This window comes from Buteo buteo, chromosome 18 (genome assembly GCF_964188355.1).
Source record: "Buteo buteo chromosome 18, bButBut1.hap1.1, whole genome shotgun sequence".
Lineage (NCBI taxonomy): Eukaryota > Metazoa > Chordata > Aves > Accipitriformes > Accipitridae > Buteo > Buteo buteo.
The window spans coordinates 4,571,097-4,595,211 of record NC_134188.1 but is presented as its reverse complement, the minus strand read 5'-3'; the positions used below and the strand labels follow the sequence as shown (position 1 = coordinate 4,595,211).

General features: G+C 44.5%; 2 protein-coding genes across 2 annotated transcripts in view; one reads left to right on the top strand and one right to left on the bottom strand.

The window, feature by feature from the left end:
• Positions 1 to 24,115, top strand: part of MTUS2 (microtubule associated scaffold protein 2) — a 310,632-nt gene that overhangs the window by 276,916 nt on the left and 9,601 nt on the right. Inside the window, exons 10-15 of the mRNA XM_075050661.1 lie at positions 5,090 to 5,156; positions 11,018 to 11,232; positions 16,832 to 16,937; positions 18,772 to 18,845; positions 20,377 to 20,475; positions 21,906 to 22,025. Coding sequence (XP_074906762.1) covers positions 5,090 to 5,156; positions 11,018 to 11,232; positions 16,832 to 16,937; positions 18,772 to 18,845; positions 20,377 to 20,475; positions 21,906 to 22,025 — 681 coding nt within the window. The remainder of the gene's footprint in view (positions 1 to 5,089; positions 5,157 to 11,017; positions 11,233 to 16,831; positions 16,938 to 18,771; positions 18,846 to 20,376; positions 20,476 to 21,905; positions 22,026 to 24,115) is intronic.
• The window catches only part of SLC7A1 (solute carrier family 7 member 1), an 80,371-nt gene continuing 59,180 nt past the window's right edge, over positions 2,925 to 24,115 (bottom strand). The window contains exon 14 of the transcript XR_012653505.1: positions 2,925 to 2,975. The gene's annotated coding sequence lies outside the window, so the exon portion shown is untranslated. The remainder of the gene's footprint in view (positions 2,976 to 24,115) is intronic.

Genomic DNA, 24,115 nt, shown 5'->3' with positions numbered 1-24,115 from the left:
CTCTTTTTTCGAGGAAGACTGTAGATCATTTTCAACATCAGCTGCAGTGGGATTTAGTTATTGCTTCTACAAGTATTGTCTGAAATATTTATTAGTACAAGAGAATTCCCAATGTATATGCTTCTCTTTCCAATGATAATATAAGGCCTTGCCCCAGGGAACTCTGAATAAAGCACAACAGTGACTAAGCACCATTTGCAGGTCAGTCTTTTTTTTTTTTTTTTTTTTTTTTAATATTTTGAAAGCATTGGATACAGAAAAGTTATTCTGAAGGAACAGTTTTAATAACAAGTGCTACAGAGCATCCGTATACAGTGCGTATTTTTAGGAGGTAGCGTAGAGAACTGGGAAGTGTTTGTGGGGATAATGTACATATATTTGGACCTCAGAATATAAGCGAGCATGTAAGTTGGCAGGGAGGAGAGACATGTCGATTTGGGGAGGTAACTCCGGGCTCCCGTCTTGACTTCCTAGCTGCAGTTGACTTCCTATGTGGGTCTGGGCAATTTTCTGATGTTCCTTGCCTGATATGACCCATTTGTGCAGTGGATCTACTATTACTTACCTGTTGTTAAAAAGTACCTGGAGGTTTAATTAATTAGCATTTCTAATGAATTAGTATCTCTCAGGTAGTCTGCTGTTCTCAGAGAAAAGAGACTCTAAGGCAAACCTCAACTCTGCCTCCCCATCCCATAGTTATTCCTGGTCCAAAGTAAAACCTTGCCCTGTCTCCCTGACAATATCTCCTCGAGGATGTCTGGCTGTCAGCTGAAGCTCCATGCAACTACAGCAGAGCATTTCATAGAACTGTAGAATCACAGAATAGTTTGGGTTGGAAGGGACCTTTAAAGGTCACCTAGTCCAACCCCCCTGCAACGAGCAGGGACATCTTCAGCTTGATCAGGTTGCTCAGAGCCCCGTCCAGCCTCTCCCCCCAAACCTTCGTCACTAATTCCCTTCTTATTCTGTTTGGACAACACCAGCATCTTGCTCATCCTCAGGCCTATATCATGGCATCTTTTACCAAGTTATTTTTCCAGGTCCTCACATGCAGTTATATCTAAACCCTGAATATTTCTTCTGAACTACACCGCTAAATTTTGGCACTGTTATTTAATTGGATGAATTCCTCCTTCCTTCCTTCCTTCCCACCTCCCTGCCTACCTGCCAGTTTTTCTGAAGCCGCTTGGATGTTGCACCGATATGTCACGCGTTTTTTGAGTTTTGAGTTGAATGGAGAATACATGAGTGCCGTTTTCAGTGGCTGTTTCACTTGTTGAAATGCAGTCCGATATTGAGACTTTCACAGGAGACATATTGGGAGGTCTGTGTGTTATAAAGCTGATGATAGGAAAAAGACTTGCTACTGTGTCTTCTATTCAACAGAGCAGGAGTTTAAGGACAGAACGAACGTATCATTCTACCTGTTCTACTCTATTTCTCCTTCTGCCTGAGGAGATGTGGCATATTCCAGACACAAGACTTAACCAGTGTGTTGTAGAGTACAGGTATGACAAGGAAGGTTTCCTTCATCTCCATCATGAGTGTAATTTTATTTTATGAAAATTACTTCAGTATCAGAGTAATTTCTTGGGATGCAGCCAATGGAAGACCTTTCTCATCAGTTTTCCAAGCAATAATGAAATCCATCCTTTGTTAAAAGTACCTGAAAAAATGAACGCAACATTTTAATTTGTACAAAACCCACTGTTTTGGTTTCACATTTTGGCCAGAAAAACTTAATCCCAGATCACATTGGAGCAATTTTTTTCTCCCTTGCCATTTAACTGCCACACTGAAATGCTGGATATTTGCACAATCTCCTTATGGTGTCTCTGACCTTTTCACCCACTGGAAAAGGCTATGTCACTAGTATGGTCGCTAACCCTTTTTAAACCTAAGTTGGATGTGGCCCTTGGTCACTAACCCTCAGTAACTCCAACCGGTGGCCTAGTAAAGGACACCGACTAAGCTCCTTTGGAATGTTGAGCCTGTTAGACACAAAACTCTTGGGAGGGCAGCAAAGGTTCCTGCTTACCCTGCCTTCTCTTGCAAATACTTTGTTGAGATAAATATTAATGAAGATTGATTAATTCAATGGGATAGCCCATTAATTTGGTTTCTTACACATTTGTTTTGGCAGATTTTTCCTCGCGTGCTTGTGAATTTTCTAATTGCTTTCATGTTTTGACATTGGACCTATACGAATCTCAGCATCGGACCTGATAGCTTTACATTCTCGTGTCAGATCCAGTTTTTCTCTACTGTAATGTTTGGTTCCCTAAGTGCTGGCCTTCCCAGTTCCCCGGCTGCACTGACGCTGAAGTGCTGGTTATCTGCAGAGCCACACCGATGATAACAAGGAGGAGCTTTTTCATTTTGTATTAATGTCGTGTTTACACTGGCCGCAGGAACATGTGCGGTCCAAACCTATCATGTTACGCTGACAAAGCAGGTCACAGTGTCTGGGATTTGTAAGTTCACTGCGCATCCAGGAGACCGTGAGGCCGACACGATGATTAGCCAGAACTACACCTTGCCTCTCTTGCAGAAGAGGAAGATGAGGACTCACGTGCTGTTGCTCTCTAGAAGAACCCTCTGAGAAGGAGAGACTACTTGAGACCTTGGTACCGAGGACAACCCTTGCACATCTGACCTCTCAGGAAACATAAATAAGAGGTCTGGAAGAGCAGTCAGAGACCTCTAACCAAAACAAAATACAACGCGAGAAGTATTGACAGGGCAGGCAAATGACAGTGAAGGCACTTGAGCTGTGCCAACAGTGGCTGCTTGAGATAGCCCCAGGGGCTGCATGGTGGGAGGCAGCCAGGAGGGCCGCTGTCCTGCTGGGGTGGTGTCCATGCTGGAGCTTGAGTTCTGGGATATAGCATTTTTAGGCTGCCACCCTGGCAATTCTCCACTCTTTTGGAAAGGGTCTCACCACCGAGCATCCTCAAGGGTAGGACAAACCTTATCTAAGATAAAACATAAGGGAAAAAAAAGGAGTCTGTAATGTTTCTTATGGAGGATCAAAATTTTAACAGCTTTTTTTTTTTCCTAGAATGTCTTTTTTTACTTGCTTTTCATTTTCTTCATGTAAGTAGAATAGTAACAATCCCACTGAATTCTGCTTATCTGTAGGTGCTGGCAATGATTTGTACAGAGCTCCCTTGCTTTAAATGGCTTTTGTTTCAAATAGTGGGAGCTGGTAATTTGAGTGGGTGCTTCCCATCTGCAAGCCCCGTATCCAGTATATCCCCATGCACACGCCTTCAAGGGCAGCAGTCCTGGCAATCTGTCAAGAACACTTCTTAAAATGACTCCAGTGAGTTAAACAGACGGTATGGGCAGATGCAGTGGTATTCTCCAAAAGGGGAAACCTTATCTTTGTAAGACTGCTGGTTTGGGAATCTGCGTGAAGGGCTAGGTTTTTTTAACATACCAAGCTATATTGATCCGGACCTTTTTGTTTTTTTCATAGCTTTTATACTAATTAAAAAAACCCAAACAACGCCAAACCAACCCACTCCATTTTATTCTGAACCTAACGCAGTCGGTCAGGAGTGGGGACTGCAGTCCTGGCACACAACCCCTGTGCATTACTCAGCAGTGTATGGAGCTGGCTGTTTGGAGGAGCCCAGCCTTGCGTGCCTGGCTTCTTCCCATAACTGAGTAAGAAAAATGCCCGCATCGCCTGGGTCTTCTCAGGCAACCAAGGCTCTCAAATCAGCTCAGTTAGTCACTCTGTTTACAGCAAAACTTTCTGGGAAGTTTGTCTCTTGGTGCTGGTAGAAATCATCCCAAAAGGACAGTGTGTAAAGGATTAATTTAAATTCCAGATTCCAATTTCCTGGTATTACCAAACATAAAGCTGTTGTGTCATTTTTCTTAACAGAGTTAAAAATTACATGCAGGAAAAATAAACAGAAACATTAAGCTCTGAAATCTTTTTTTTTCCACTTTCATTTTGGTAAGACAGAACTAATTTGCTATCCTATCTCCTATGTATCTTGCTGCCGAACAACTCCTTTCTGTGCCCTAGATTTTTATTAGCCTTGCTTGCTTATTACTGGAAGATTTACTTTAGGACTCCTTTAAATTCCATTTGCTACTACACTGCCTTTTCTCTTGAATGATTTTTCTGTAGTGTCCTTTAAAGATTCTTGGCCTTTTCTAACCTGGGACATTTATAGTAGTCTGATCTAGTTTTCCTAATCATCAGTGATCTTCCCAGCAAGATGCGTTCCTTTGTCTTCTTCCTAATGTGATTCAGGATACATTCCAATTTAAAGTGCCCTTATGCTCGAACCATTATGCTGGGATTTACTGTACTACACCGAACTTTGTCAGTTTGCACAGCACTCATGAGATATCTGCTGTCAAAGTCCTTGCATTTTAGTAATAACACCCTAGCAGTGTTAATGTAAATATGTTTTAATTTTCCTTTGGCCAACACATCTGCTTTAATTCCTTAACTATTCAGATTTCTTTTGAGACAGGTTGAGGAAAGGAGCTCTTGTTCTTTACAGACAATAAAATACCAGACATAAATGTGGAAATAGGCATGAACATCAGACCATTAGTGGTGTCTGTATGGACATGCCTGCCATGCCTAGAATGGTGTAAGTACAGTAGTCAGCTCTGCAAATTTGACTGTGTGAGCATTTTACTATGTTTAGAGGTGGTTAAATGCAGGCATAAATAGATGAAAAGTGTTTTAACAGAATTAATAAAACCATCTTGTACATGCAGTCCAGCCATAAATGGTACACATATTGAACACAAAATGATATAAAAATGCAAATATCTTTTTAGACACGTAAGAGTATATAAAGTATTCTGTGTTGTCCTGTGCACATGAGTGTGTGTACATGTATTCACAGAGATACAAGGTATTTGCAGCTAGTGAGTCGGGGCTCCTAAGCTTGATTTAAAAACTGAATGAGTTCATTATAATCTCCCCCCATCAAAAAAAAAATAAAAATCTGAGGAATCAATCTAATCTGCTTTACTAAATGAACATGTGAAAGTGCTTATCTGGGACAAACCTGGGGACTATACATATTTCTCTCTTTTTTTCCTTAAACAGAATGAAAATGCCCTTGTGAAAATAAAGGAGTTAGGAGTCGAGCTTGCAAAGATCAGGAATGAAGTTGGTAAGTAGTACAAGCAAAGTAACAACAAAGTGATTTTCTCACTTTACACACAAGCAGTTATTCCCTGTGACTGCTCCTAGGGAACCTGCGCGCATGTGATGAAGTGTCTTCTGAAGCCCAGTGGCGAGGGGTTTTGTGGCTTTGCAGGGAACAGTGATTTTACCTTTTTGTTGTGGCGATGGGTCCATCACCACACACACTGGAGCTAGTTGTGCATCCTCTTTACTAGACAAATTGTTCTTCATAAATCCGTAGCTTCTGTTCTTAAACTATGTGCCACCGCTGGCAAGGAGAAAGCATAGCGTGCCGAGAAGCGGGAACCTGGGACTGTTGTGGTGCACGGTGACTGGGAATGCATTCCTTACTTACGTACCTTTGCATGTTTTGCAGCTTGGCTACAAACGGAAGGACAATAAGCTCAGAACTTGCTTATTAATATCTCTAAGGTCTCTTCATGGTTGAAAGACAGCAAAAGCAACATGTCCCATTCAGTCTGTGTATCCCCCGTGTATCTGCACGCACCACTTCTCCCGTTTGGTTTCTGATCTAGACGGGACGGACAGGGAGGGTGTAAAGACATTGCAACTCTTGAGAGAGAAGATGGGCTTTTGCACTGGCTTTAGCCAACAGGCTGAGTTCTTTTTGGCTTAAATCTCCCCAGAACGATGTCGGGTTCATCTACCCCAGGGCAAATGGAGAGGAGGAAGGGCTTCTGGCGGGAGGATCACTGGGGCAGGGGACGCCCTGAGTACCAAAAGCTGTTGGAACCGCTGATGACTGGAGCTGTGAACAGGAGAGACCTCTCAGCTTTCCCTGCATGTGGGAGCCCCGTTGCTGGGTCACACGTTAAGCACGTGGCAGGAGGGTGACTTGGCTCGCAAAGAGGGGCTCAGGCCAAACCCCTGTGTGGTGGTCGGAACTGCAGGTCCTCCCTGTGCTTCATCTTCACCTTGTCAACCCACTGCAGAAAAGCTGAGCATGGCCCTTTTCCGATGCCCAACAGCTTGTGCTCCTCTGAAATCATCATTTCATAGAGACCTTTACTGTCCCCATGACTAAAGGATACTACAGCAATAGCAAAACAGCATTTCCAGTTATTCCCTGATGGCTGCCTGCATCCATCCTCTGCATCTCCACAGCTCTCACAGAGAAGTTATCACCACTGCCCCATTCTTTAGGTGGGGCACATCTGAAGATTTCCTTTGAATATCCACTTCTCATTCGAAAGCCCTACCTCTTTCTAGCGAGTTGGGTTTGCTCATTTTCATGAGTGCTTTTGGAAGTGGCAGCGACATGGGAAGGGAAGAGAGTTACAGTGCTGGAGATAAAGAGCTCTGCTTCCATTTACACCATGTTTGTACAGCTGAAGTGAATACAAATCAGTGCTGGTTTTGCTGGAGAACTTTGCCGGGGATGTAACCGACTGCCTGTTTGGGGGTCACAAAGCAGCACGTTCGGTCGCAGGAGCTCGCTGCACTGCCTGCCCTTGCCATTGCTCTTGTGCATGCAGCAATAGATACGTCCTCTGCGCAAAACTGAGTCCTGATGGAGTACATGGAGTCAGTTTTGGAAAAAAACCCAAATACTCCAGAAAAGCTGTCTGAAGTGTTAGCTGAGCTGTACTGCTTTGGAAGGGAGATCAGCCATAGATGTGTATGTGCTTTCTTTCTCAGTGAGGGGAAAGATGGTGTGAGATGGTCCTTTCCTCGCTGGTCCTGTGGTCCATGTACTGGAGAGGAGCCATCCCAGGCCACCTCTTCCTGAGCAAGCCACCACTCTGGGAGACACCGAGATGCTGAGCAGAGGCCGGTTAGGAGTGACAGGGGTGGCTGGTGATCTGTCCTGCTAGTTGGAGGTGATCCTTTCTGTACAACCCTGAGACACAACATGCCCAGATAGAAGGACTCCCAGGAGGGATGGGCAAAAAGATGAACCTGTGCAGGTATTGCACTCCAGCAGAATGTGAAAAAATTCATCAGCAGTACAGATCCTGGTATGTATCCATACCTATAGAAGGTGAATGTTTATGTTTTTCAGTGTAAGTCAAAAACTGCTGGACAGTCTCTTTTCCCTTGGTAGAAAATGATAAAACTAAGTTTTGTGAAACAACCAGTGTTTTAAATCTGTGGACAAGGTGAAATGGCAAATGCCACGTGCATGAAAGCGGTTCTCGTCAGTGGAGTTCTTTGCTGTCTCTAAAGCAGTGCAAGCTGGGGCTGTGGGTGCTACTGGAGACGTGCAGCCCACCTGCGCTATAGGAGGGTTATTTTGGTCTCACTATCAGATGAATCTGTATGTTGTACAATATTGTACATATACCACCAAGCTTTACGCAAATAAAGAACGAAACAGTCATTTATTTGGCAACAGCAGTCATAGGTGATTCTATGAAGAAATTCAGGAAAAATCTACAGAGCATGTTATTTTGACTACAACCAATTTGTAGTTCTGACTTGTCTCAGTCACTTTGATAAGTAGTCTCTCTTTAATTTAAAAATAACCAGTCCAGTTAAACAGTATGGGTGTTGGTCAGAAATTCCTGATTTCTCATGTGTAAATTCACCATGTCAGACTCACTGATGCAAATGCCTGGATGAATCAGTAAAACAAGGCTGGACTAGCCAGGGTTGATACAGGCAGTGTGTCCAAGATTTAGTTGTTTAGGCAATAGCTCTAATTCAGAATTCTGATTTAGGTGCTGAATGCGCTTGGTTTTGAAAGCACACAGTCTTTGTGAACTTCAACAGAAACTGCAGGATTCTGCTATACAAAGCAATGAAACTGCGAGGTATAATCCACTGTTCAGAAAAGTCAGAATATATTTTTAAGGAAGTATCTTTTGGTAAATAAAATCAAATCAAATCACTGCTGAAGCACTAGCAGTGATGAAGCATGTGTAAAACAGCCTAGGGAGACCTGCATCCTTCTGGAGCCAGGCAAAATATTTAGGTTCAGATAACACTGTCCACCTTTACCCCCAGCACTGCTGTGAATTATCACACCTCATCTGAAACCAGCATGCAGTGAAATAGGAAAGTGCTTCTCCCTTCCCAGCCCTGAGGAGGAATGTGGCTTCTACAAACGCTGAGGGACTTGTTATTTTATGCAATAAGATTTGCTCATGTATTTTGCTAGAAATGCCAAGGCTAGAAAAAACATGACAAGCAATCATTCTACACTCAAGACACCCATCTTGACAAATTATAAATATAAGCACTTTTCAGCTGCAACAGTGAGACTCCTGGAGTAAAGAGGTTTTGAACACCAGCTGTTTCCCTTCAAACTAATGGAAATTAAATGTCAGAATTTCGTGCTCCTTTGCTCCACAGCTGGGTGAGGGAGCCGCAGACCTTGTATTGGGCTGCCCAGGTGTCACCTTCTGCTACTCCTGTCCCAGTAGAGCCAGGCCCAAAGGTCCATCTCCTGTCTAAGAAGAGACTCAGTCTTTCCTCACCACTTCGGTCCTTAGCCTCATTTGTCTCAGTCTGAGAGACTGTGGTAGGGATCACTCCTTCTCATTAGAGGTGTTTGATATTCAGTATAGGGCAAATTTCCTGGGCAATGGCCTCATTTTCTGCCTCCAATAGCATTTTTGGGTGTGTGAGGAACGTGCCATGCAGACACTCTTCCCCTGCTTTCCTCTTCCTTCCATTTTGCACCTGCGTCAGGGCTTGACTTGCAAGCTGCAAATAGTTTTGTGTTTCAGGTTACAGAAAGTGTTTCAGATGGATTTTCTTTTGCTTAGATCATGTCATTTCATTGCCCAGCCCTCCCTGTGTGGTGGGTAATCTCATTAGAGAGGCTGGAGAGAGACGGAGTTGATTATAGCTCCAATTTAAAGCTTGAGTAAGTTTGAATTCTACTCAACGCAGAGCTGCAAGCATTGCCCCTTGTCCTCCAGCTCAGGGATTGCTTTGCATGCCGAAGAAAATAAAAAATCACAAAGCAAGAGAGTGGGTTTAGAGCTATAATCCAAACTGCCAGGAGACAAGACATTTCAGCTAATGTCCATATAAACTGCACCGTTTCATTTTGGGTATGAGGCAGGCAGGTGGGAAAGCTTCCTATGTGCCGTTGCTGCGGTGCTAAGCTCACTGGTTGAGGCTCACTTTCTCTCTTTCTGTAAGGAAAACCTCAGGATAAGAACAGGACCCCAGTAGTGATATCTGTCTGGACATACTCAGCAAGTCTGGATATTGGTGTGCAGTAAGTGTGGAAGCAGAGCTCTAAACAGGGTGAAAAATAGCTATGTGGGGAAGGGGATGGTTAGCTTGGGTGCCCAAACTACCTTGCATGGGTACACCTAACATGAGCTGTGGTCACAGCAGTAAGGTAACTTTGACAAACTGTTGCTGTCCTGAAAAAAAAATAAATGAGCACAGTCTGATACCATAGTAGAAAGAGACAGGAAAACATGGGGGGGGAGGGGGTGCCAGCAATTGAGCAAATATATGGTCATAGGATAAATATGGTTTTGAAGCATTCAGAAGTTGTCTACCCAGGGAGACAGTTGCTTCCAGTTCACTGATTTACAACACCATACAGGTTTGTGCATGGCACGTGCATTGTGAAAGGCAAAGGAAGGATGAGTGGCTAATACAGATGGTATATTCAAGAGGTGATCATTTTTCTAAACCACCTATGGGTCTAAATTAGAAAGAAGTCTAGCAGTGCCATTAAAAACACATCTCTTCTTCCCTAGTGTTGTTCTGAATGTTATGGTCGTGATGATTTTAATCACTTCTTACCTGTTAGATCTTTGTAAGTGAGCAAACTTGCTCTCTAAATGTAGTCTGGCTGACCTTGTCCAACTTGCATCAGGTCTTCAATATCTGGATTGATTGCAACCATTCTTTAGCAAAGCAAAGGGCCGAGGACACAGTGTTCGTGACACTGCTGTCCTGGGACCCAGGGAACAATATAGGTGGAAAGAGACTGAATATCCTTGACTTGATGGAACTGTTGGAGTTGCACCTCCTGAAACTAGTTGTAGTCATGGTTGTGAATTCAGAGACATTGTCACTGGGCTAGTTCACAGGACTAAAAATTTGACGTTTTCTGATTGTCTTCAGTACCAGCCTTTCATTTGCACTCTCTGATTCCATGAAGCACACAAGATAGTATTTGAATATAAAGATATTATAAGCAAGTATGCGTTAATAAGACATCCTCGATGGAGCTGGTGCAAAAGACAGGTTTATGGCATGAGCAGCTTCTAACAGTTGGAAAATGGGATATATGAGATGCATCTCCTTTTCCTGGTCAAGTGGCCAATCACCCCCCCTGCATAACGTGCACAGGATGCACCTGGAAAGCCCAGGCAGCTTGTGCCTTCCTGGCACATCACTGGAAGTGGGGACTTAGCCAAGACTGTGGCTTGAGAGAAGGCGGTAAGAAAAATCTTGTACCCCAGTTGAAAGGCTTTGTGTCAGGTGATCGTCTCACATGCTGTTTCTTATATCCAAGGCAAAGTAAAAGCCCCAAAGCCTCGATTTGTAGATCCAAGACTGTGCTGGCCAGGACGGGACATCCGGTCACCCTGCAGGTCCATGGAGTTCCCTGCTACTACTATTATTATTATTATTATTATTATTATTATTATTATTATACTTCATCAGACCCCAGTTTTGCATGGGCTTTTGCATCCTTTGCCAGTGCCTCTATTTAAACAAATGCATGTGTGCATGAGTGTGTGAGAGTGGGACAGAGAGAAGAGATAGTGAGAGCTTGTTGATGTCCGAGATTCACGGGAGCCCCAGAGTCGGCGAGAACCACCGTGCTCGGTGCCGTACAAACAGATCCGATGCCACTGATTGCTCCTGAGTCATTCAGAGCGTGACTGTGTGGTCTTGTCTCCACAGCCCTCAACACAGTGAGATGGAAGAAACTACAGAGCGAGAAGGAGGAGCTGGAGAGATGCTTCGAGGAGGAGGTGAAGCAGCTTTGCAGGCGGCAGCAGGAGGAGCTGCAGGTGCTGGAGCAGCGGCTGCAGGAGGAATACAACACCAAGAAGGAGAGCCTGCAGGAACAGCACCGGCTGCAGCTGGAGCAAGTCCAATTGCAGCATCAGGATCAGGTCAGTCTCTGCCTGTTCCCTTTGAAGAGTAGACCATGCCAGTACCGAGTGGGTTCAGGTAATGAAATATATTGACCACTCTAACTTGAAGACACTGATAATGAACTGATGACTGGAAAAACTATATTCCTGACTACCTTTACTGCTTTTTCTCCCTATTATTCCTATTGGTATTTCTACACAGTAGTACATTACATTGCCATGTCTTGTCTTCGCATGCTTCCGGATGTTTTACAACACAAATAGTAAGACTAGCTCTGCTCCCCATGCATACTTGCTCCCCAACCCACCTATTGTAGTCAATCTATACAAAACCAAGGGTTGAACAAGAATCTGCTCAACACGGGTAAGGCCAGCAGAGTCCGGCTCATCGTTATTTGCAATGCTAGTTAAAGGGCAGTACTGTGAAGCTATAGGGCCCATGCAACATGTAGCCTAAACATCAGGCAGGTGATGCACTCTGGGTTCCCTGACTTCTGCTCCACTGTTCAGTCTAATCACTTAGATTGTACGTCCCAAGTGTTTCTCCTTGCTTTGCTTTCTGTATGTAGGTAGGAATACTCTAACACGCAGCTACTTTAGTCTTATTTTTAACAGCTGGAGTAAACAAGCACTGTAACTCACCTATAGGCACCTCTCACCTGGTGGCAGAACATCTTGCTCTGGATTATGGCAATTTACCTGGCCTTTTCTCATTTTGCATTCAGCGAGCAGCGGATACAGTTCTGATTGATTTTTCCAGCTGCAACTCTTACCCATTGCCCAGCACCACAGTTCATGAGGGCTTTTCTCAAACGAGTATCTGCCACACTCAGGTGCACTCTGCAATCTGTGCCATCAGGCTTCGACACGCCGCGGTCGCCGCTGCTGTGGGTATGCCACTCAGATGATGCAGCGCAAGGGCCAGTTGTCTGCAAAACGTGAGCCCAGCCAACAGCCCCTGCTCTTTGTCAGCATCGCTCCCTCCAACCTGGGGATTTTGCCACTGCCCAGCACAGCTGGGGGTAGCAGAGGGTGAATTTTTCACTCTCTGAGGCAATGTAAATTGGCAGCAACGGTGCAGTGCAGGTGTGGTCTGTGAGATGGATGGATGTGACCAGAGGTGGAGGAGAAGGTTTTATGTCTGCATGCTCTGTATCTCAGGGTATCTCCAGTGCGCATTCCGGGGCTGCTGCCTGAAGCAGGAGCCTGTGGCCGAGGCTCCAGAGCTGCTGCTCCCCCTGCTCGTGCCCAGGGAGCGGGGCGGACGGCAGGGGCTGCAGCGGGGTGCAGCGCGCAGGCACGCCCCATGGACGATGACAGCACTAGCTGTGGGCTCAGGAGCAAACCAGCTCCATCAGCAGAGCCTGTGCCCGAGCTAACTTAGACCATTTAAGAGGTAAAGGCTGGTCTGGCACAATGCAGCCATAGCTGAGACATCCAGGAGCCAGTCAAAGGGGCTAGCTGGTGCTGAGCTCAGGGGAGAAGAGAGCACCAACACGGCACAGCAGAGACGGCAGCCCACTGTCTTTAAGGTCAACTATTTTTAAAAAGACAAACGCTACCATTTACTGCCCGTACTTGATGTACTGTAAAACACTCCTGGGATGGGAGTGCAAATACAAACCGAAGCGTTGTCCCAGTAAATTGTCCTTATCTCAACCCACGAGGTTCCGTTTATTTTTCTTCTTTTCTCCTTTCTGATTCTCCTCCCCATCCCATCAAAGCGGGGCAGGGAGGAGTGAGTGAGCGGCTGCGTGGTGAAACCATGACACCTGGGTACCACAGTGCCATTTGGTTTGATAAAGGCTTTATGCGACTGGGCTGTTTTGTCCCGGACGAATTACCTTTTTCTGTTAGTGCATTGATTTTCAAATGCATTGAAAGGTGCTGTCAAACAGGGTTTTGTGTTCTAAACCAGATTTTTCAAAATCTTTTTCTGTAAGTGCTTATAAGCTGTGCTGAGCCATGTCTTCTGGTTCTCATTTCAGTTTATGCAAGCTGGTTTTCTTGCAATGCCCCTCAAATTTTCTGCTTTGGTTTCTGATATGAAGGAGGGGTGGTGTTCCCAAGAGCCTTGTTTTTTTCTTTTTCCTTCCCCTGTGTCAGTGTGTCAGTTTGCCTAGTAGAAGATATTAGCTCTAGCCGCAAGCCTTACCTCTCCTGGATGACCAGGCATTAGCATTTGTGAAGGAATTTGTTCCACAAGTTAATTTTTTGCTAAGATAGTTTATGGCTTATCTCTGCTACTCTTTGAAGTGTTTCTGCAAGCTCCCAGGACCACAAGAATAGATGGTGGGGTTTTTCCCCTCAAGTTGGTCAGTGCAAGAAAGGGTGATGTAGGTCACCATAGGACTTGACTAGAAGTATACTGGGTTTTTTTCAGATTCTCGTCTGTTGTGATTCTATTCATCCCCACACAGAAGCAATGGAAAAACATCTTTCGCTCCGTGGGGCAAATAGTTCTCTCTCCTCCAGCCCTTTGGTTTGCTCCAGAGCTCTTTGTTCCCTTAATTACTGAAGATAACACAAACATTTCTCTCCGCTGCTTTGAAAGTGCTGCTGTGATCCTAGTATCTTGGAGTTTGAGCCCATCTTTTCAATCTGTGGTTCCATTAGCCTCTCATGATGAGTTTTAGCAGGTTTTCCCTTTGAATTCCTACTCTGTCGTACAGCCATCCTGTCTTGAGCACTCTTGGATCGGAGGAGGCTCACGGGCCAGGTTGGAAAGCTGCTCACCAGCAATATTTCTTGGCCAAGGAAAAGGACTAACTTTGTTAATCTAAGAACCAAGGTGCGTGAGGAATAAGGATCCATAACAGCTGCTGACCCAAAGGGTTTGTAATCCTCCGGTTCTTCCTCTCCCTGCTCGGAGGAAGAGGAGAAGCACCCGGCTCAGAGCATGCCAAAACGAGCAAGCCTGCTCGAGGGACCAGAGTTGTTGAGCTCTGACACTGCTGAGCTGGTGCTGGTACTGGCCAGCATTTGTGCAGAGGCACCTAACCCATGAGCTAAAGAGCTCTTACGCTGGACATGAGAAAAGCCTTGTCCTTGAGCTGTCCATCTGCGGGGGGGGGGGGGGGATTTGAGCTTGCGTTCATGAAGGCAATAACAATAGCAAAATCCTTTTAGCCATGGATCTGCATGTATTTCTGTGTCCACGCATTTAATTTGGAAGGTAGTCATCCCACTTTCATGGTTTCCAATCACAACTTAGTCTTCCACACTGCATTGCTGTAGTCACCGTTTAGTTTAATATCAGCCAGCTGTTGTTTCTTTGGATACACAGTTGTCAGGTTTTGGAGGTTCAACTGCCTCTGAGGAGGTGAGGCAGCTCTTTCAGCATAGCAGAGCATGAGAGACAAACTCCTCACAGACCGGTCATGTGTGCCAATGCATCCCAATATTTCTCATATTTCCTTGCAGCTAAGGGAAAAATTGCAAAGCTTGCCAGTGTTTCTTGCTTGAGCTGCACAGCTCAAGCTGTTTTGTCCACCAATTTACTGAACTCCTCCCACTAGAGCCTCCTCTTTATTTTACTGTATTAAGCCTTAAAAATCCCACCTAAGCTTCTTTTTATAGCCAGAAATAACCATAACATGGGTTAAATGAGTTGATCAAGCCTATAAAGTAAGTTAGTGGCGAAGCTGGAATTAGTGTCCAAGAGATCTGCTTCCCGGTGCCAAGTAGACTATCTGCTATGAAAAATTGCTACGAAATCCTGCAGACAGGAGGTCACACTGGAAGATTAAAAACAGTCATTTGGGATGTGGATATGAAACGCACAGAAGACAGAAAAATCCCTGCAGACCATTTGGAACATATTTAATTGGCTTTACAGATAAATAACCTGCCAAGAATGGTGGCAGTGAAAGGAGACCCCTTCACCTTCTGAAGACGTTGGAGTTGAGCGTAATCATTCCTATGGGGTGCTGCTCAGCTGAGAAGCAATTAGAGTATGCATAAAGATTTAAGCAAAGGCGAGGTAAAGAACACGGCAATGCTCATGAGGTTTCAGCACACAGACATCATGCACAAGGATGTAGTGCTCTGGGAAAAGTGAAGTGATAGTCCCTATCTCATTAGTAGCCCATTGAGTCACCTAGTCCCCCCTTCCCTACTCCTTCATGCAAAGTATCAGCAGGCTGAGTCCCCGTTGTTTTGCAAACGGTTCTTCACCACTAAGTTGTCTCCCACGTGATTATGAAAATGAGTTTGGATAGTTTTAAATTCCATGTTAAATGCCTATCTTTCATTTTAACAGCATGCTTTCCCCGATACGGTTGGAAATTTTGCTTCTGTTGAGTAATCTAACACATATGTTTGACAGTTAAATGAAGTGAAATAACATTTATCCCAGTCAAGACATGCTCAGCTGCAGTAACATTCTAGCATTATTTAACATAAGAGTGAGCAAAAAAAACATTTAAAGTCAGATCACTTTGCAGTGAACAGCTGCTTCATTGTAAAAATAAAATAGTTTGATCCTTGATCTTCTGCATTGCCAGGTATCACAGATAATGTGTTAAATGTAGGGAATAAGATCACTGTGATTACAAAACCCAGAAAAGCAAATCAATGCATTGCATTTGGAAACTGCTCTGGACCACTGCCTTAACCTTGATCACCACTTCTCACTGTATTTTCTTTAATGATGCATATCAAAACACCATCATTAATGATCTCACTTTGCCTTTAGCCGAGTCTAGTAACAAACACTGTACTGAAGGAGTCCCAAACCCATCGGGTGCACAGGAACACCCGCTGCCCCCAGTCCTCTTCCAGCTGCATCCCTGGCTCCCGTGATGGATGTGTGCAGTGTGGTGTGCGGTGCCGTTTGTTGGGCAGTTTGCAGCATCAGGACCTCTTTCTGGCCTCAATATGAGATGGGGAAAAAGTTTTGTGGCTTCACTGTTGTCTTGCTTACTTTCACACCAACCTGAAAACTCTTGTGTCTGCACTGAAAAAGGTGCTGTCATGTGGACTCAAGATACATGATTCAAACGGACATAGGAATTTGGGTATTGATGAATTTGTAGGATACTCTTTTTCAAGTAAAAGTGTGATAGATTGCAATTCATTTTACATACCCACTGATAATAATTTCAATGTTTCACTAGAAATAAATATTTTACAACTATGAATAATTCATAGGCACTTTCCGTGGAAGTTAATTCAAGACCTTACAATAAAAATCACTGCAGCAAAGTGCCGTGAAGACAAAAACCAGGATGGCTCGGAACTGTGCATGTTTATCTGACCATCAGAGGGAGTCAGGTCATTCATATAATTTAGATTAATGGAATGTTGAGATTTCTGAGCATTTCATAAATGGCTTCTTCGCTTAAGGGCTTTTTGGCCTTTTGCTTTCTTATGTGCCTCTTTTAGCACCGCTAAGTTAAAAGAACAAAAATACTATCAGCAGTGACTACACGCTACCACTCAAGGCATCAACATGCCTGTTTCGTAATGAATAAAGCTGCTCAGGTGCTGGAAGTGACACGTTCAGTAGATCGCTTTACTGTTTCCAGCTCACTGGAGCTTTCTAGCAGTGGCTTGTCAGCGTGCCACAGCATGTCTAATCCTGTATCCATGTCTCCATTCATTGTCATTGGAACAGGTGGAAGATATCACAGCTGTACACGAAGCTGCAATGTTACAATTGGAAAATAACCACTTAGTCGCCATTACAGTACTGCAGGATGAGAATGACTGCAAGATTCAAGGTAAGCCAAAGACAACCCAATGGCTACAGAGCTATTCTAGAGCAGGAATTAGCATGGTAGTGAGGTCATGTAAGCCTGGATTTTCTTCCTCCAGAGCAGATGATACAGAAGATTGGTGTTGGCCTAGTGCTTTCACGTGGGGTGGACCACCAGGTTCATGCTAGGGGTGAGGGAGAACTGTGTGCAGTGTGTACAGCTTCTAACTTGGACCTGAGACTATCTGAGGGGTCTTTGGGCCAACGATAAGGCTTTCTCCCTGGGTTGCGGAACATAGAGTCCAAATTCCACCTCACTTCACACACAGACTTTTCTCAAGAGCCTAATCCTCAGGTGCTCAGGAGGCTAGAGCTCATTGAACATCTCTGAATTTAGGCGCTTAAATGCCTACACTGCTTCTAAAAACAAGACTCATCATTTTCAGTGGCAGAAGTCTGGCCATGCTGAGCAGGCCAAAGCCACCCACTGGTGCAAATCTGCACCTCAGCACCGTTATCTTTATTTTGTGTTACAGTTTTTCCATGGGATTTGGTGCTGCAGACAGAGCTGTTTCCTCCCTACCAGTTCAGTACCTAAATACATGTCTTTGTACGTGCTTTAGCTGACATTTAACAGTTATCTGTACAATCTCCCTCTGTTGGTTTTTTTTTACACATAAGCATCAGGGTCTAATTTTTAAATAGCGGTAGCAGGTTTTCCCACAACTTTCCCCAAAGCCATATTGTTCAGCTCTGCACTATCTCAATTAGAGACACAGTCCAGAGCATAACGTGAGCTGAGAACAGTCTATTCCCCTCCCTCATAGGCAGAGATGGTATCTAGCATACCATTTTTAAATTAACATATACAGTTTTGAAAACAAAAACAAAACAAAGCTGTTCCTTGCTTGAGGATATTCTTAGCTGTCCATTTTGGTTAGTATTTTCTGATGATAAAACTCGGCTGTGGTTTATCAAGGCTCTGGTAGCCGAAGTTTGCGCTCCCTGTTCCTGGTGTGGGTATGAAATGCCCTCCTGTGCATGGAAGAGGCATTGCAGCAGCTGCGGCTCTAGAGCATTAGTATTCTTTCTGCTGTTATTGTGGCTAATGAGCAAAGGTTAGGGAGCAGAACCCCATGGGGTTGGGGGTAAAGACACAAAAAATAGAGGGTCCATCATATACTAAAAAGGTAGATGCTAATACTATACTGGCTGACAGTTTGATGCCATTGGTTTAGAGATTAAACTTTATTCTACTTACTTTGGTTATTAAACTTTTGGTTATTATTAAGTCCAGGGTGAGTTGTTCTAGTAGTGAAACCTTAAATCATGTCATATAAATAGAGGACTTTTTTGTCCTCGGGCTCTGTCAATCTCACTAATGGAATAAACGTCACAGGTCATCTGCCACAGCTCCTGGAGAAGCACTGTCATTTGCATTTTTGCATCTGAGTTGCTCCCCCCCATCTCTGCAATAAGATTGAAACCCAAGCTTTTAAATATATCTAATTTTAAAATCTTTGATTTGAGGATACTCACTCTGAACTGGTGAATGACCCATTGTCAGACCGACCCTTTTCAGATCAGAGTCCCCAGGAGCCGGGAATTCTGAGCAGTTCTGAAAAATCAGAATCTGGTCACGTAGAAACAGAAGTACCAGCAACCAGTGAAAGATCAGGAAATCCTGATCCTCAAAACAATTCACCTAAGGTCACAAAGCATATTGCTACTAATTTCCTACTCAACCACCATGCCCTAAAACTGCATCCCGAATTGCGCTTGGCTCCTGATGTCTGTGCTCTCGGACCCTGGTTTGCTGGACTCCACTTAGCAATGTCATGTCTGTGTATCTTCCCCAGAACTGACTACTGCTCACAAACTGGAAAAGGCACAATTAGAAGAGAATTTTGAAAAACTGCGGCTGTCACTCCAGGTTAGCAGTTTCATTATTTTCCCACCCCTGTAATGATGCTGCAGAGCAGCCGATGGGGCAGCCCCAGCCCCGTTGCCAGCTGCCAGCACACCAGGCTGGTGTTTCTTACCAGCTATAGTACCTCTTGTCCTCTGCCTCTCCAAACTGAGACCCAGCACCCTCAGGTGTGGTTTTTTTCCTCCCCCTTGGCTGGTTCAGCAAAATACAAACTATCTGAAAGAGAGGGCAAACCTAAAGGGAGGAAAAGGCAGCTGGATAAAGCAAAGAAATGTCTTTCTGACCCTGCTGGCTGCTGGCCCAGCACAAGGAGCAAACTGGAGCTCTTCCCTGCACGGTGGGGAGGGTTCTGGCACCTGCGGTGGCTGTGAGCATCACCTTGTCTACACAGTACCCTCCGGCAGGTACCCCCAGGGCTCAGAAACGCTGACCTCTCCCTGCCTGGCCCTGTGCTTGTGCTTTAAATACTTCCCCTCTGCCTTAATTTTGGGGAGCCAGTCCCATGGTGTAGACATATCTCCATTCTCACCGGAGGGCAACGCACAATCACATCTCCCAGATCCCACTATTTAACACCAAGCTCAAGATCATCATGGCTTTTTCAGCCCTTCTTATAATTCCATGCTGTTCTCACTCTCTAGATGAAGAAATCCCAAGGAGCAGAGGGCAGAAGCGTGCCCCTGTGATTCATGCTAAGTTCAGAAATCTTGTGTGAACAAGTAAAGATGCCACAGCAAATAGTGCAAGCTTTGTTTGATTCATAGGCAGAGATGACTTTTACAATTTTTAAAACCCCTAACACATACTGTTGCACGCAGCAACTGTCACGGCCTTCCTCATGCGGCTGTGAAAGTTCGAGGCATGTCGGCAGTTTTGCAATAAGCGCTGATGTAGTGTTGCGGCCAAGAAATTACATAAATGAAAGATAAGAATACCAGTTTCACAGCAACTGTGGCTTTTACAGATGTTTTTTTTAGAGAGGTAACAAAAATGCCTCTCATTGTAACAGAAATATGGTTGCTTAAAATAATATGTTGTTCTTCTGTATAGCTCTGAGATGAAACGACAATCATTTAAAAAGTCCACACCACTAACGCATTGTCACACCATGTCAGAAGCCTAGAAAAGTGAAGGAAGCAGGGATGGGGTATCTACTACCTCATTCAGACTCTAGGGACCGCACAAATGATCTCTTTCATGCCCATGATATAAATGCCAGCTGTCTTAAGGAAGGACATGCTCGTTCTCATCCAGCCCAAGGCGATGGGGTGATTTAGCATCAAAGACATTTCATGAACTAGTGCCAGCCAGTGTCAGCCAGCTGCAGGCACTGCAGGGATTTCAGGATTCCCTGAGGCACTGGGTTATCGAAAACTTCACTGGATGTTCATGTGGCCTTACGTAAAAAATACACCTTGCAGAGGTTTCTAAGCCTTGTTCAGCTCCCCGCATGGTTTTACAGTGCAGAATGACTTGTATGAATGTAAGAGGGGTGATAAAAAGTTGGTGTGTTCATTGGTGTGTCTCCCTCCAGGACCAGATAGACACCCTCACCTTCCAGAACCAATCTCTTAAGGCCAAAGCAGACCGATTTGAAGAGGCTCTGAAGAAAAACACCGAGGAACAACTGAAGGTAGATGGCAACTGTAACTGTACGGTCATCAAGCTACGTGTTTCCAAGTATGACTCACATCATGCGATTCAGCGGATAGCAATGGGATCCTTACCCCCGGGACAGGGGGGCAGGTCCCAACCGAGACCCCAGATCTTGAGCTCTGAGGGGGAGTCAGAAATCTTAGCCTAGATCCATCACTTTCTGATTTTACTTCTTTTTCTTTATTCTTTCACCCAGCATTTATTTGTACCTCTGTTTCCAAAACATTCCATTAGATCCATCTAGTATGTCCTTACTGCTGTCTATTCTTCTTTCCCTTCTTCCTCTTTCTCTTTATTTTTTGTCTTTTCACATTTATGTTTCTTTTTTTGTGCCTTCTGAAGCAACTTCTTTGATATCCTTTGTATTTCTGCATTTTTCTCTGGACTTGCAGGGGACAGCCCTGTCAGATGAAGTATTCAGTCAACTGCTGTCTATTGGGGCCATGCTGTTTATTTACAGTGTGTAAGTAAACACACACTGCAATTATTTATCTGAAATGAAATAACCCTGAAATGGCTCTCCAAAAAGAGTTTTCTTTTAACTTGGGGTGTTTCAGTGTGTTCACAGCACAGCCCCATGGGCAGCTGTGTCAATGTGACAGAGGGGACAGAATGAAAATAGTGGGGTGAGCAAGGGGCTCAGTGAGTTTTTAGGTGAGAGAACTCTTTAGGAAAGGAGTGCAAATGTCTGAAATAGACCTGGCCGTGGGAAACAGCTAGCATCAGTCCCTTTCCACCTCTACCGCAGTATTTAATTTACATGAAAGGACAAATTCTGCTGTGTCACAGTGATGTTAATGCCAAGTACCACCAGGCAGTTCACTGGAGTGAGTTACACTGGGAAAAATCCAGAACAGCTTAAGTCAGCAACAGTATATCAGTATAATTCACAGCACACCTTTTGCCCATGAGTTGAACCCTAGTATCCCCTACATCTGGAGTTCTCAAGCAGAAGAGGAACTTTCCCCACCAGATCTGATCTTTGTTAACAGGCACTGGGAGGCAGCGGTGCAGGCAAGGCAGAACACCGTAGTTTTCACCTCCAGCCCCCTTGTCCTCAGTTCCTCAGTTCCATGTTTGTACTTTTCCCAAGCCAAAATCCCTGCACAACCATAAAACACCTCATGCAGTTCCCAAGCTATGAGTAGGAATGAGGTTGCTGAACAACCTGGCATCCCATCCTTCTAGCCATGAGGCTGGTCAAAAGAAAGGTACCGTTGGCTATCCGGCCAAAGAAATGGTCTAGGAGAGAATATCAGGGTCCAGATGGGCTGTGGAGGCCCAGCCCCAGCTGGTTTTCCTATCACTGAGACTCTTGAACCACTGGGTGCATTGAGGAACCTTTATCTTATGGCTGAAGATGCGTTGAAGGCTGACAGATACCCATATCACTGCTGTATTTTGTAGATTGAACGAGCTCCATATCTGCACTTAGAAAAAGATCTGAAGAGCTTAAAACATGTTCTGGAAATGAAGAACCATCAGATTCACGAACAGGAGAAGATGATTATGAAGCTAGAAAAACAGGTGAGTTGTCATTTTTCTTCCAGAGGAGACACCACAGAGGTAATATAAAGTAAAAGTTGTGTTACAGCAGATGAACTTAAAAGGGGTGAGAAAACACATGAAGTTGGGGCAAGACACAGTCAAAGAGATTCATAAATGGCTATATATTGTGTTGTTCCACTGTCAGCCTACATAGCTACTTCTACTGTACCATGTCTCAGGTTTTCACTCAGAAATTGGGATCTTTTCCCATGCCTTCACCCACCCACGATACCCTTGATTTCTGCCACACATCTGTTCATCTGTATTGCTTTTTCATGCACTACCTGTTCAGCCTGTTACGTTAGCGAGGCGAGTGGTGTAGGAAGAACAGAGGAAGGGGAACTTTGTGGTAGTCCAGGGCTTAATTTCATACACCAGCCTGCACCAGATGGCCCCACAGGAGTCAGGTAACCATTTAGGGCTGGAGAGGGCAAGTGGAGGAAGATTGAGCCGTGTGTGTCTTGCTGCTGCTCATGCAGGGAGCTCCCAGCTGCGAGTATGAATTAGCAATATTCAGCAAGCAGTTCCTAGCAAGGCTTGTGCTAGGAAAGGTTTCTCCAATGCTAACATAATGCTTTTCTGCAGCTTATGCTGTTTTCTCATCCTTTGCTTGTGGGGGTCCCTAACAAAGAACTCCCCAGTTCACCATCAATTACATTTTTTGTTGGAAAGGGGATTCATTTTATAAGGCATAACCTACAGTGACAGTAAACATATAGTGTGTTGACAGGATGAGGCACTACCTCAGCTGGGGAGCCGGGACAGCTGGTTCAGCACAGCATTCAGCAAGATTTGTTTCCATTTACGGGGAAATTTGAGAACTCTGATGATTATTTTGCTGAACAGATGCTTGAGTAAGTGGATGTAGAGAAAAGTGCCTCTTTACAACTGAGGCTTGTTAACTGTGCTCTTTCCAACACACTGCTCCTGGAGCTAAGCTAGCATCTGAAAACATGCACTGTAGTGTTATACTGAAAAAAGAATCCCAAACAACAGCCTACATAGTTCCTGGTCATTTAGCTGCTTTTGCTATTTAACCACATACGAGCGCACGGTCCTGCTCCTGCCCTTTATCACAGTAAAACACCGGGTCTACTGTGGTCCAAAGGCACAACTGCTTTCTGTTTAAAGATCTACTTTTATAATTGCCAGAACATCTACAGGGCATCTCCAAATGCTCTGAAAGATGGGGTGTCTCATAAGGGAGCAGGAGGGCATGTCAAAAACAGGGTCAGGCTTGGCTCCTTGTCAGCTGAAAGGGAGGCTGGAAATGAAGGTGGCAGGAGAGGAGTGGTGTAGGGTGAGGGTTGCACTGGAGGGGGAAGGAGACGCACAGGTCTCCTCCATGCTTCATGCTGGCATAGCTGCTGCTTACTCAAACTTTTGAGGAAGCAGAGAGGGTGCCCGTGACGATGATTCCTCTCTCAAAGCATTTCAAAATGGGGACAAAATCCTTGTTCTGCTCTAACAGAATATATTGGGCTAGGCCATAATATCTGAGAATCAGGAGTATCCTTTACGGTTACCTGCATAGGCTGGAAACCACAGCATAAAACTGATGCCTTTGCCATTAAGTGTGAGTTATTGCTAACTCCAGTGCACAATATTTCGGTGCTTTATAAAAGGTTGGGAAATTCAATAACCGAGCTCACACAGAGATAAGGTTACCCTGCGATATCTTGTTTTCTTCCAAAATTGTTGAATTCAGCAAAATTCAAACTGCTGGAAAACTAAGAACTAAGGTGATGAAGTATGTCAGATTCAAAACTTGGGGAAAAGAGGGCATCTGAGGTTGTGGTACATGCCTATAAACATCTTACTCATGTTTTAATACAGTGCTATTGACATCCTCAAGCTCTGTCCTTGAACTGTCCTTAGTAAAAGCTACCTATGCTTGGGATAGGATTAATTTCACTTAATTGTAGCTTAAAGTTAAATGTCTAGTTCAAGGCTGTCATTTAAGCCAACACTGTCAGCAGTGGAGAGAAGTGTCTCCAAAGGGCAGCCCACCTCATGTCAAAGGCTGCTGCTGGGCATCATCTGCGCTGGTGGGTAACTCCTTCCTCCCC